This window comes from Garra rufa, chromosome 24, assembly GCF_049309525.1.
Source record: "Garra rufa chromosome 24, GarRuf1.0, whole genome shotgun sequence".
Classification (NCBI taxonomy): domain Eukaryota; kingdom Metazoa; phylum Chordata; class Actinopteri; order Cypriniformes; family Cyprinidae; genus Garra; species Garra rufa.
The window spans coordinates 11,202,026-11,216,186 of NC_133384.1; the positions used below are offsets into that span (position 1 = coordinate 11,202,026).

Below are 14,161 nucleotides of genomic sequence, written 5' to 3' on the forward strand. Positions count from 1 at the left end.
TTGTTGTTGTTGTTATTATTATTATAGTTATTAATTAGTGGTTCACTGAACAACAACAAATTATTATTATTATTTTCGCTGAAACCAGCTGATGCACAGTTTTAATATTGCAGTTTATGGATCAGTTGTAAATAGGGGAAGAAATCAGAATATTTCATCTTCAGGCTTAGCTTTGTTTGGGAAAAGTGTGGAACAGTCACAGAGAATCCATGAGGAACAGAAAGGTGATTCGCAAGCAAGTAAATAAGAGACTAATTACATTTTTTGACAAAACTGGCAGATTATCAATAACTGTCCAAACCTCAATACCTCACAATAATACTTTAATTATCAAATAATTGTAAAGGATCACAGAGACGCAGATAAACAGTCTGCTTGTCAGAATGGATGTTATAGTTGGGAATGTCAGGCCTCCGGTGGGAATGTTCATGACATTTACCATTGGGCACGAACGAATGGCAGCGCAGGTGAGTCAACACTGTCCCTGAAAACCACACTAGCCCCACTACGGCATGGTTCAAGAAATATAATTGTGGTACACTTTATAGTAGAGGTATAAATAATCATGTAGGCTTACTAATATCTAAAATAACACTTACTCCAAAATGAACTAATAATTGGTAAAACCAGGAACTAATCACGAACAAATGAAAAGCTAACCTTAACTACGACTGGAGTCATATGGATTCATGTATGAATAAAGGCCACCTTAAATACTTGTTTCATTAACATTTAGCGATAAACCAACACAAATCTTTAGTACGAGAATAAACAAGTGCCACCCTGATTTTAAATAAAACATGAACCATTAAAATTGTCATAATTTAAACTTAATGTGCAGCTTTCAAATAAACTTAACAGGATGGCATATCTCTGTAGTAATAATAAAGGTCGCTCTTTATTGGTTCATGTCATGCATTCACAGTATTAACAGTTTTATTCAGAAATAAGTACATAATTTTTCATGTATCCTTTTTATTAAGTGTTACCACATTGTCTATCTACACATAGATATTTCAAGGGGGGATTTTATCAAATAAATTTCGACTCTATTTGTTAAGTATTCAAATAAAATAATAATAATAATAATAAATATTTAACCAAAAGTCAATGTTTACTTATAATTTGTCCTGCCACTGAAGCTCTCAAAAATAAAATATTATATATACTAACTCATACTATACACCGATCAGGCATAAGACTACGACCACAGACAGGTGAAGTGAATAACACTGATTATCTCTTTATCACAGCACCTGTTAATGGGCAGGATATATTAGGCAGCAAGTGAACATTTTGTCCTCAAAGTTGATGTGTAAGAAGCTGTCACGATCCAGGCGGGGTTGAGGAGTGGTGAATGATGAGGAGAACCGGAGTAAATGAAAGCGTAAATAGTTTATTAAATGAAACACTGTACAATACTGTACAATACAATACAAACAAACAAAAACCGGGAGTATAAGAAGAGCACATGAAAACAAGCAAACAGAAGTAACAGAATGCATTGACGGACAAATGGGGAGTGCACACACAGACTCTTAAATATACTGAAACGGGGGCGTGGTCACTAACAAGATAACAAGGGGGAAATACAAATATGGGCATGACTGAACTAACTAAACAATACCAAAAGGGAGAGACAAGGACTAAACCATATAAGCTAGAAACATAGGGGAAAAGACACTAGGAAAACATGACAGAACACGGACATGATACTGACATTACCCCCCCCCCCTCCCCCGAAGGGAGGGGAGGGAGGGTGGGCGCCCTGGAGACCACTAAGAGGACACAGAGGACACGGGATACTGAGGTGGTCTCCAGGGCGGATCAGGGATCTCAGGTGGCCATAGCAGGTCGGGAAGCTCAGGGAGCCATGGCTGGGTAAACAGTCCAGACGGCCATGGTGGATCTGGCGGCTCAGGCAGCCATGGCCGGTACAACAGTTCTGGAGGCCATGGCGGATCTGGTGGTTCAGGAAACCACGGCCGGGTAAACAGTCCAGGTGGCCATGGCCGGGTAAACAGTCCAGGTGGCCATGGCCGGGTAAACAGTCCAGGTGGCCATGGCCAGGTAAACAGTCCAGGTGGCCATGGCCGGGTAAACAGTCCAGATGGCCATGGCCGATCAGGGGAGTAGCCCCCCCAAAAAATTTTCTTGGGGGAACCTAGGGTATAGTCCACACAGGAGAGCACGGAAGGGCGCGCAGGAGAGAGCTCCGGCTCAGGAGGGCGCGCTGGAGACAGCTCCGGCTCTGGAGGGCGCGCATGAGAGAGCTCTGGCTCTGGAGGGCGCGCAGAAGATAGCGTCGGCTCTGGACGGCGCTCTTGAGGAGCGGACTCTGGACGGCGCGGGCTCTGGACGGCGCTCTTGAGGAGCGGGCTCTGGAGGACTGTATGACCCCAGCGGAGACTCTGGCAGAGCAGGCTCTGGGCGAGCGGTCACTGAAGGGCGCTCTGGCGGTGCAGTCACTGAAGGGCGCTCTGGCGGCGCAGTCACTGGAGGGCGCTCGGGCGGCGCAGTCACTGAAGGGCGCTCTGGCGGTGCAGTCACTGAAGGGCGCTCTGGCGGCGCAGTCACTGGAGGGCGCTCTGGCGGTGCAGTCACTGAAGGGTGCTCTGGCGGCGCAGTCACTGAAGGGCGCTCTGGCGGCGCAGTCACTGGAGGGCGCTCTGGCGGTGCAGTCACTGAAGGGCGCTCTGGCGGCGCAGTCACTGAAGGGCGCTCTGGCGGTGCAGTCACTGAAGGGCGCTCTGGCGGTGCAGTCACTGAAGGGCGCTCTGGCGGTGCAGTCACTGAAGGGCGCTCTGGTGGCGCAGTCACTGGAGGGCGCTCTGGCGGTGCAGTCACTGAAGGGCGCTCTGGCGGTGCAGTCACTGGAGGGCGCTCGGGCGGCGCAGTCACTGGAGGGCTGGGCGGAACCAGCGGAGACTCTGGAAGGCTGGGTGGAACCAGCGGAGACTTTGACTTGGCGGTCGCCATCTTGGGTGCAGACTCAGGCTTGGTGGCCATCTTGGCCGGGGACTCAGGCTTGGCGGCCATCTTGGCCAGGAAATCAGGAACGGCGGTCATCTTGACCGGGAACTCAGGCTTGGCGGCCATCTTGGCCGGGAACTCAGGAACGGCGGCCATCTTGGCCGGGAACTCAGGAACGGTGGCCATCTTAGCCAGGGACTCAGGCTTGGCAGCCATCTTGGCCGGGAACTCAGGAACGGCGGCCATCTTGACCGGGAACTCAGGCTTGGCGGCCATCTTGACCGGGAACTCAGGCTTGGCGGCCATCTTGGCCTGGAACTCAGGAACGGCGGCCATCTTGGCCACGGATTCAGGCTTGGTGGCCATCTTGGCCGAGGATTCAGGAATGGCCGCCATCTTGGCCGGGAACTCAGGAACATCGGCCATCTTGGCCGGGAACTCAGGAACATCGGCCATCTTGCGTGCAAACTCCTGCGTGGCAGCCATCTTGCGTGCAGATTCTGGCATAGCAGCAATCTTGTGAGCAGGCGTAGCAGCCATCTTGTGAGCTGGCATTTTGTGAGCTGACACTGGCCTGGCGGCTGACGGGCTTGAGCGTGGAGAGGAAGCCGGCGGGCTTGAGCGCTGGGCGGCGACCGGCAGACTAGAGCGCGGGGAGGAGGCCAGCCGCATCGGGCTGAGGACAGCAGCGGAGCTTTGGAGGATGACTGGAGATTTGGGACTGGGCTGGCGGCTCGAGCCGTTGACACGGTATGTGGAGGTTCTCGGCTTAGGGCAGGCTGGCGAGTTGCGCTGTGCCTGGTAGGGGGCTGGAAGATGAGACTTACTCGGACTAGGAATTTCTTCTATTTCAAAATCAGATCCATTTAAATAGAGAATGAGATTGATTAGCTCGATCAAGGAAAAATTACAAACGGGGAGATCACAGCGAATCGTCTCATCGTCCAGCCCCAAAACAAACACAGCGCAGATGGCAGCTTCATGCCAGCCTACCTGGTGGGAGAGCTCGATAAATTCCTCCACATACCGTTCCAACTCTCGACCGCCTTGCCGCAGTCCCCTCAAGGAAGCCTCAGCCCGATTCATCCTTTGTTTAGGTCCGTCAATCTGTCACGATCCAGGCGGGGTTGAGGAGTGGTGAATGATGAGGAGAACCGGAGTAAATGAAAACGTAAATAGTTTATTAAATGAAACACTGACTACGTTTACATGGACACCAGTAATCTAATTAATGACCTTATTCTGAATAAGACAATAATATGATTAAGCTGTTTACATGAGTTGCTTTTAGAATATTCCTTTCATGTTCCCGTTTTACATGTTAGTACATAGATCGATTAATGACACACATCATTGGGTCCACACGCGACGCTATCAGTTCATCTTCGTTATAGACTTTTGGATGTTTCGGTTTTAATTTGACAAAAGCTTGAAGTGGCTGTGGACATATGCAACACATTTTTGTGCATGCTGTGCTGCTCCAAAGCGTCTGCTCCATAAAGCGAGCGTTTCAGAGCCAGACAGTTTTTAGGAAAAAAATCACACGCAAACACAGTCACCGAAAGCCAGTTTAGTTTGACTTTTTTTGTTTGTTTTCATTTTGAAAACCCTGTTATCTTTGCCGTTTACGTCACATTACGCCTTGGAGGCTTTCTTTTATTTATTTATTTTTTATTAATTAATTTGATTGCGCGCCCTGTAATAAATGGTTTAGTCGGCATATAACACAGCATGTGATGGAGTCCATGCCTCGTCTTATTAGTTTTTGTTAATAAATGCTATATAAGCTAGTTTTATTTGATTGTTGTTATGCTGTTTAATTAAAAATAACAAATCCATCTTTTAAGAATTTGTTTTAATCTTAAAATTGATAGGTGTAGCCTATATGTAAGCAAAAGATCATGAATTCGTAAAAGTAAAAGTGAAAAGCATCCTAAGACGATAAATAAAAATGAAACCAAAGCATATGCACGTGCGACCAACTGAGAGCGTTATGCCGCGTTCCAGGAAACCCGTGTTTTTCCAAACTTCTACCCGTGAAAGTGCTACAAAGTCCTGAGTCGTGGTTTGAAGACGTGATTTACGAGCTCAAAAACCTGTCTGGAACGCAGCATTAGTGTGTATCCTCTGGTGAAAAGTCCTACACAAGGGGAATAGTGTGATTAAGGTGTGTACATGTCTTCCATAATGCGACTAAAATAGGAATACTCCACCTGTCTTAATTTGATTTGTGTTTACTCCGATTATGACTTTAGTCGGATTAAATTAATCAAAAATATCAGTTTACATGGTTGCTTCTTAATCAGAGTATTGTCTTAATCGCGTTAAAATCGGAGTATTGTTGTCCATGTAAACGTACTCACTGTAACTAATACAAACAAACAAAAACCGGGAGTATAAGAAGAGCACATGAAAACAAGCAAACAGAAGTAACAGAATGCATTGACGGACAAATGGGGAGTGCACACACAAACTCTTAAATATACTGAAATGGGGGCGTGGTCACTAACAAGACAACAAGGGGGAAATACAAATATGGGCATGACTGAACTAACTAAACAATACCAAAAGGGGGAGACAAGGACTAAACCATATAAGCTAGAAACATAGGGGAAAAGACACTAGGAAAACATGACAGAACACGGACATGATACTGACAGAAGCAGGAAAAATTAGCAAGTGTAAGGATTTGAGCAAGTTTGACAAGGGCCAAAATGTGATGGCTAAACGACAGGATCAGAGCATCTCCAGCTTTCGTGGGGTCTGCAATGCTGGTTCTGATGGAAATATGTCGGAATACACAGTGCATCACAGTTTGCTGCATATGGGGCTGATAACCACAGACCAGTCAGAGTGCCCATGCTGACTCCTGTCCACCATTGAAAGCACCAACAGTATAAACATATACAACTACAGTGGGTCTGTTTCAAACAGGAGATTTAAATAATCAAATAATAAATAGAACTATATTTTATGAAATTGTCTGTCATTTAATTAAACTGATCTTAATGTTAAATCAATGAATCATTCGTTATATCCATGAATTTTCAACTTGACTGATTGTCTGGTCATTTGTAATTTACAAATTGCTGCAAGAGCTTTCAATCAAGAAATACTAATTACAAATTGTTTCCCCTGATGATCAAAATTAGTTACCGTATAAGTAGAACTGTGTTTGAGACTTTGCACTGTTCAAATAGGTGAATAAATATATTTTGCTTATGTAAATATACACTGCCTGGCCAAAAAAAAAAAAAAAAAAAGTTGCCAACAAAAAAAAAAGAAAAAAGGTCATACACTTTAATATTAGCATTCTCAAGCACATCCCAAAGATTCTCAATGGGGGTCTGGACTCTGTGGTGGCCAATCCATGTGTGAAAATGATGTCTCATGCTCCCTGAACCACTCTCGATGAATCCTGGCATTGTCATCTTGGAATATGCCAGTGCCATCAGGGAAGAAAAAATCCATTAATGGAATAACCTGGTCATTCAGTATATTCAGGTAGTCAGACCTCATTCTTTGAGCACATACTGTTGCTGAACCTAGACCTGACCACTTAGTTAAATCTAGGTAGCAACTTATTTTTTGGCCAGGCAGTGTATTTTGCTTATGTAAATGACTTGTGTGTTTTTTTATCCTTTTTCGTATGTGTGTCTGTGTTTGTGCTTGTGTTTGTGTTTGTATATATATATATATATATATATATATATATATATATATATATATATATTATTATTATTATTTTTTTTTTCTGAACATAAGTGTAATATTTGCTGTGTTAATTTGTACAGTTCAGTTACACTCATTCAGCACCAAGAACAATTTGTATTAATAATAATATTGTATTATTAATTAATAATAATACCTTGTATTATTTGCTCCTGAATGAAATGATTGGTAAAAGTACTAAGCTGAAAAAAGATCTTACTGTTTTATTTGGGTGATTAAAGCAAATGTTCTCAATATATATCACAATGATCTTGTTTTCTAAAACAATGATTAAGTGGAATGAAAATACATGCAAATACAATGAAATCATGACAACAGATTTGAAAGAATGACTAGTGTTTTTACAAATGTGATCAGTTTAAAGTTTTGTACTAAGAGATTTGAAAATGCACACTTATGAAAATAGTACCAAACCAATTAAAAAAAAACTGTAATAAGAATACATTTTAAATAAGTATTTTTAAAATACATTTTACACAATAATAAGAACAATTAAGAGAGCATTCCTGTGTTCGTAGGATCACAGAACTCGCTCCTCCTCTGTGAATAAATCGCCATCCAAATCCAGTTCAGAGTTTTATCACTGAGGTCACATGTACATTTATTGTTACAGATATCCATATGAGAAACAATTACTGTCCTAATACAGTAAGATTATGATTAAACCGATGAAATTCAGATATTTTTATCTGTGCTTCAGCATAGAAATTAACGATGCAATGCATCGATTTAAAAAGTGGGCATCGGATACTAGATGGCATTTGTAACACGATGCATCGTTTCTAACAAATTAGCATTGATAAAAAATGTTTTATTTATATAAAATTATTAGTAGATGCTATACTTTAATTAGTTAGATCAACAATTTAAAAGTGAAAAAGTGAAGTGACATGTGGCCAAGTATTGCGACCCATACTTGGAATTTGTGCTCTGCATTTAACCCATCCAAATGCACACACACAGTAGTCAACTCACACACCGTGAACACACATCCACAGCAGTGGGCAGCCATATTGCTGTGGCGCCCGGGGAGCAGTTGGGGGTTCGGTGCCTTGCTCAAGGGTCTCACCTTAGTCTTGGTATTAAAGGAAGTGCTGGTTATTAACTTCCCACATGGAAAATCCCTGCCAGACCCGAGACTCAAACCCCCAACCTTCAGGTTACAAGTCCGACACTTTAACCATTAGGCCAAGTCTAATTTGTGTGACTAATATTTTATATGTAGATTGATTTCTCCCATCTAAACTGTATCTCAGGTGTGCTCTCTCATCACTACTGATGTGTGAATTAAGTTTGAATTGTGTTTTAGCATTCTGTGTTTGAGTTCGGTGTTAGAACTGTAATGTAAATGGCCAAGAGGACAGTAAGATAAACAGCCATATGAATCACAAATGTACAGTCTAATAGAACATTACAAAGAGCACACATCAGTGAAGCATTTACCTGATGGCACTGCTGGATGAATCCGGATCACGGGCTGAAACTGTACCAATGGCTGTGCCGACTCTTGCTGCCTCAGATACTACCATCTTAATGATCAGGGGGGAGAAGACCGGCGGCTCATTGACATCCTCTACTATGACCTTTACAGTGGCTGTATCACTGAAGGGGCCAAAGGCCAGAAACTGAGGGTCAATATTCCGATTAGTGGCTTCAATCTTCAGAGAAAAACTGCTTTTACTTTCATAGTCCAATGGCTGTAGGATAAATAGACAGAGAGAGAGAGAGATTAACATTTAAGATAGAATGAAGGAAGACTATGCTAAAAAAATGTGTACAGGTAAGGAAAAACCACAAGCAGCAAAAAAAGCACATACAGATCAGTGATTTTGTCTTTAAAAAAAAAAATCCACCCAATCAACATTAATTAATTGAATGTTAAAAAGATAATTACACACTGCATATAAATATTTATTAATTAATGTTGACATTTATTTATTACACTAAATTAATCACAATATGTATACAGAGTTCTTACAAACCTGTGAACATAAAATCCAATGTAAAAATCCAAAGAATCAAAAAAAAAAAAGAAGAAAAGAGTCAGTGGGAAATGGCAGTGAATGGCAACTGATGCTACAGATCACATAACAATGGCAACATAACAAGTGCACCAGATTCATATTTGAACATACTTTAAGGCATGATGTAAATACTTATTCATAATACACATAAAAGTGTGTTGGTGGTTAAATACATATCCCATATGTGACATAAGTGTTAACAATGAGAGGTCATCTCCTTTTTGGCCTTGATACTGGCTCTTTCAGTAGCTGTGGTCATTGTATCAGTATTTTATCTTCTGAGTTGTGTTGCGGTAGAAATAGCGTTGCTCAGTGCCAACAGCAGCTCAATCAGTACAACCGTTCTACGTAATCAAAATAATGGCACCCTCCATAGTCCAAAATATGTATATAATGATGTGGATTTTCATGGGTTTTCTACTTCATATTTCAGTAAGAGACATAGTGTACATTATATTAAGCCATAAAATCTTAATACTCAGGGTTTCCTTTCAATTGAGTAGTGCCATGTTCCTTTAACTGTATTTTATTTTCATATTGAACAGGCTGCTATGTAAATTATAAAAAAACTATTAACCAGTTAATGACCATTTAAAATTTCAATTCTGTTTGGATTATTATATTTGTTCATGTCAAAATTGTGTTTGTTTCCAGTTTTCATTTTCGTTCCATAAACCGGTTCAGAGCCCTGCTAAAATGTCCCAGAAAGCATGATAAACACCAGGGAGCATCAATGCTCACCATGCTACTTTAACGGAAATTATGTTACGTTTCTGAAGCGTGAAACAAAACGCATGAGCCAGCTCAAATACAATGACACATGATAGAAGATTTGAAAAGACAAACCAAGGATTTAAAATACATGGCCAGACATGGACATCTAGTTAACATTTATAATCAATATTTGGCAGAATTGGTGTAAGAATATGTAACAGAACATAACGAACAATATCAAAAAGATATGGGTTTTTTCAAGTGTAGTGAGACAGGTTCCAGATTTGAGTACATCATACACACTCACAGGATCAGGAGCTGACTGAGACACACTCTAGTCATCCTGAACACCTTGATTGGTTCAGGTGTGTTTGATTAGAGGTGGAGCTAAACTCTAGGAGGGTAGTTATTAGTAGTTAGTTGTAGTTTATTTATTTATTTGAATTTTTTCCAGGACCAGAACTGAGGAACCCTGCATACCACAAATATCAGCTGACTAGATTGTTATTCACTGTTAATATAGTCAAACTAATTTACTATATATTCTAAATGGCCTGTCGTTCACTATGAATGGCACTATAATCTCACCCTCTGTAGAATGATGACTCCCTCTTGTGTTTCCTCATCTGTGGTGACATTGAACACACCGGGTGCATCTCCATCTATTATATGGTAGTCCATCTCTGCATTGGAGTTGATATCAGCATCTGCGGCTTTCAGTTTGGCCACCACTGATGGCACAGGCACAGATTCCAGCACTGAGTACTGATACGACTCTAGAGACACAGAGACGTTTCATGTTAGACTAACATTTACAGCAACATCTGTCACCAAACCTGTCAATGTGCTGTCAATAAACTGAATTAGTAACACTTTTGATGGTCCCTTTTGAACTTTCTGTTAACAAAAAAGAACTTTGTGTTGAGACTTAAGCAGACTCATAAGAGCTGAAAGGTAAGATGAGGAGATCTCTCATGTATCTTCTGCATTCATGTCACTCTCATGGAGAACCTCCATGTAATCTATGTAATGATTTTTTTTAATTTACCATGGAATAGAAGCTTCTTGCGGTCACCCCCTCATCTTGATTTTCTCCCTGTGATTGCTTTTACCTCCATCCATCTACCTCTCGAACTATTTCTGTAACGCAGGACTCAGGGAAGCGTTGAAGATCCAAACGTTAGCTTTATTTAACAGATCGTAGTCAAGACAGGCAGGGTCAAAACACCAGCAAACGGTAATATCCAGGACAAGACAAAAGCGTAATCCAAAAAATACAGGCAGAGTCCAAAATCCAAGTGGGCAGTCCAAAAGTAACAAATAAAACAAAACAATGAAACAAGGCTAGGCCTGACTATGACTATGACTAACTAACAAAACAAAACATGGCACTGGCAAAGAAACAAGAGAAAACTCTTAGTAAAGTCCGCACAGCAAAACAGTGGCTGCGTCCGAAACTGCCTACTCAATGAGTAGGTACTTAATTTTAATAAATACTTACTTAGCGAGCGCTAAAAGAGTACCTACTCAACAGCCAAATCTCGTTGAGTATGAATGCGTTCCGCCATGTTGACATTATCATGTGACCTACGACGTTAACAAGCGCAACATGAAATGATATGAGCGACGGATTTAATTCATCTGTCTGTAAACATTTTGATGTTGATGAAATTTGCTTATTTTGGATTGATTGTAGTTTTTATATTTTTAACAATACTAAAATGACCTAGTTTAATCACTAAAGAAATTATTATTTTATTAGGAAAACCCCCAAATTTGTTATGTCTTGAATATGTTATTTAAATGTGCAAAATTGTGCAAAACTAGCTTAGATCTCATTTTTTTTTTCCTTTTTCTTGCTGAATTTCTCTCTCGTTTCATCCCTGAAACTTAAAGTAATAATAAATTAATAACAAAAACAAATGCAATTTTTAATTCATTGCGATTTTATGAATATTCAAAGATATTTAATTCTTTTTTTTTCTGTATATAATCTTGTACTATGTACGCAAATCCATTATAGCTATGTTTTCTGTCATGATTGTTCTTTGTTAAAGATATTTAAGTCTTTCCCTGAGTTTGTATGCAATTCTAAATTCTGCAGTAATAATACAAAAATTAGAGCGACAGCGACACCTCATGGCATCAGTAACATGACAACCGTATTCCTCCATGTTTGCAATATCTGCACAAAGGAGACGTCGATCAGTTGCTCAAAGATCTTACCTTTGGAGAAGACTGTTGATTTTACACTCGGAAAATATAAATATTACTACTTAGAAATTAAGATTTCCTCAGAATGCATTGCTAGCCCACTCCAACACTTACAAATAATAATGATAAATGCTGACTAATAATTAATTATTTTTAGTTAAACAAGCATAATTTTTTTTCAATGAAGTAATGAATAAATGCATACGTTTATGAAACTGTTATATTTTATTTACTGACAAAAACAGGAAACATGAATAAATTAGTAAAATAATAAAAGTAACCACGAACATAAATAAATACACATGGAACAAAGCTTTATTTAAACATATTGGTCTTTTTCTTTAGTCTTTTTCTAAATGCTCTTGCTGAGCTCACTGATGATGAAGAGACCACAGCAACATCTGGTCCAGATGAGACAAAGGGCAGGTGGAGTGATGGAGGGTCTCATCCATGGCACTTGACCATTTCCAGGATGCTGTTGTGGATTTCTCCTTTCTCACTGCACAAACCAGTCTGCAGACATTTCAGATCATACAAAGATGCACAAATATAATAAAAAAAGATGTCATTTTAACAGCACAGTGTAATTTGATCTCTGTACTGGAAGTAACAAAATGATTAATCTTTGTATTAAGTTTCGGATTTTACATTTCCCCAAAATGCTGCTGTCACCTTTCCTTTCAGGTCCTGCTCCACCACAAAAGATCTGCAACAAAGGCACATAAATCAAGAATAAGAAAAGTTCTGTAATAGCTCTGTTTGACGTTTAGTTACTATATGTACATGTACTATATGTTTATTTACATTACTTACATTAATGTAAAGCAGTGACAGTGAATTCTACATAATAATCTGACATAACGTCCATCACTCACTCATTTATTGACGCATTTTGTCAATAAAGCCAGTTCTTTGATTAGCCGTAAATCTCCAGCACCTGTTTTGAGATGAAGCAGCATGTAGTACACAGAGCCGTAGTTCACTTAGAAGCTACGCCTAATCGTGTTCATAATCGAAATCGATTTAATCGAACGATTATAAAATCGAAAAGAAATCGTTTGCGATAATGGCAGCTGTTTGCGTAGCTTCTCAGTGAACTACGGTGCTGTGTAAAAAATCTCAAAGCACGTGAAAATACCACATTTAATAATATTTTTACTTCAAACTTACTTCATAACGTCAGCCAAGTGTTTAAAATGAATCCGTCTGTGAAATGATGTGGCTTCTTAGACATAATAACGCACATAACATAGTTCATAATATTCTAAGCAGTGAACGCATTGCATTATGAGTATACATTATTCTAATGAAAATTACAATAATACGAACTTCAGTAAACCATATATTGTCATAGTAGTGTGTTTATTAATCATGTTGAATGAATGAAAGCAGTTAAATCTTCCGTTTATTTAGCTGCTGCTATAGGTATTCTCTAGGTTTCTCCTTCAGGTGTTTTTGGCGTTTCCGAGACACAGAGCGCCCTCTGGCCTTTGGATGAAGATTTACTGCTGATCACAGATCACATAGAAATGGAGATCACAGATCACCGTGCTTCACTAAAAGATACGCATGACAATTGCAGCTTCCGATTAATCTCGATTCCGATTTCATGTCGATTTATTGCGCAGCCCTAACTCAGATGTTTCGTGTTGTGATGTGCTCTAGAACATTTTCCTGTCATTTGTTAAATAGCCATTTATTAAACGTCTTTAAAATGTAACATATATGTTTTATGTAAATCCGCTTTTGAAGATGTACGTGTGCTACCCGAAGCTTCGCTATACGTCATAAAACGTGTTTTACAGCGAAATCACAAATATACTAGAACATTACTGTATAACATCTTGGCACCTAATGCAAATCAGCAGTTTACTGCACAGTAGCGCAACAAATACGACTTTAACCGTGTTTTGGTTTGTAATACTCACATTTGTAAACAGCTTCGTCGCGGTTCTCAATCACGTTCGATGATGACGTGTTGATCCCCTGTGGCCTCCTGGGATTGAAAAGTATCCATCGATGAACACTTCAGAATCTGGGCTGAAGGAGTAGGACATCTGGGGATTTCTCGCCTACTATTTTATGAATACTGAGGTTTCCGACGTACTTCTTTCTTCACATACTCTTTTTTCCTACTATATAGTAGGCAAGTAGGCATATTCGGACGCACTTTAAGTAGACGTACACCCAAATCTCGCGAGAATTAGTGCACTCGCTTACTAATTCTCGCCTACTCTTTTATAAATACTAAGGATTCAGACATACTTATTCGCTCGCCTACTGCTTTCCCCTACTATATAGTAGAGAAGTAGGCGATTTCGGACGCAGCCAATACTTCGCGAAGCCTGTTTGGTTTAGGCCATGCTTAAATGGCCACCAAACAGGAAGTAACCATAGAGGCAGCAGAGGGAGCAGCAACAGTCAGTGTGAGTAAGGGCTCCCTCTGCTGGCCTGGCGTTACACCCAACACTGCTGAAAAATAGCTTCCCATAAATGGTAATGTA

The 14,161-nt window shown here is 40.2% G+C and overlaps 1 protein-coding gene across 1 annotated transcript in view; it reads right to left on the bottom strand.

Annotated features, from left to right (window-relative positions):
* Positions 1-14,161, bottom strand: part of LOC141300202 (cadherin-7) — a 159,573-nt gene that overhangs the window by 77,931 nt on the left and 67,481 nt on the right. Inside the window, exons 5-6 of the mRNA XM_073830536.1 lie at positions 10,032-10,219; positions 8,149-8,402 (exon numbers count right to left, since the gene is read on the bottom strand). Coding sequence (XP_073686637.1) covers positions 8,149-8,402; positions 10,032-10,219 — 442 coding nt within the window. The remainder of the gene's footprint in view (positions 1-8,148; positions 8,403-10,031; positions 10,220-14,161) is intronic.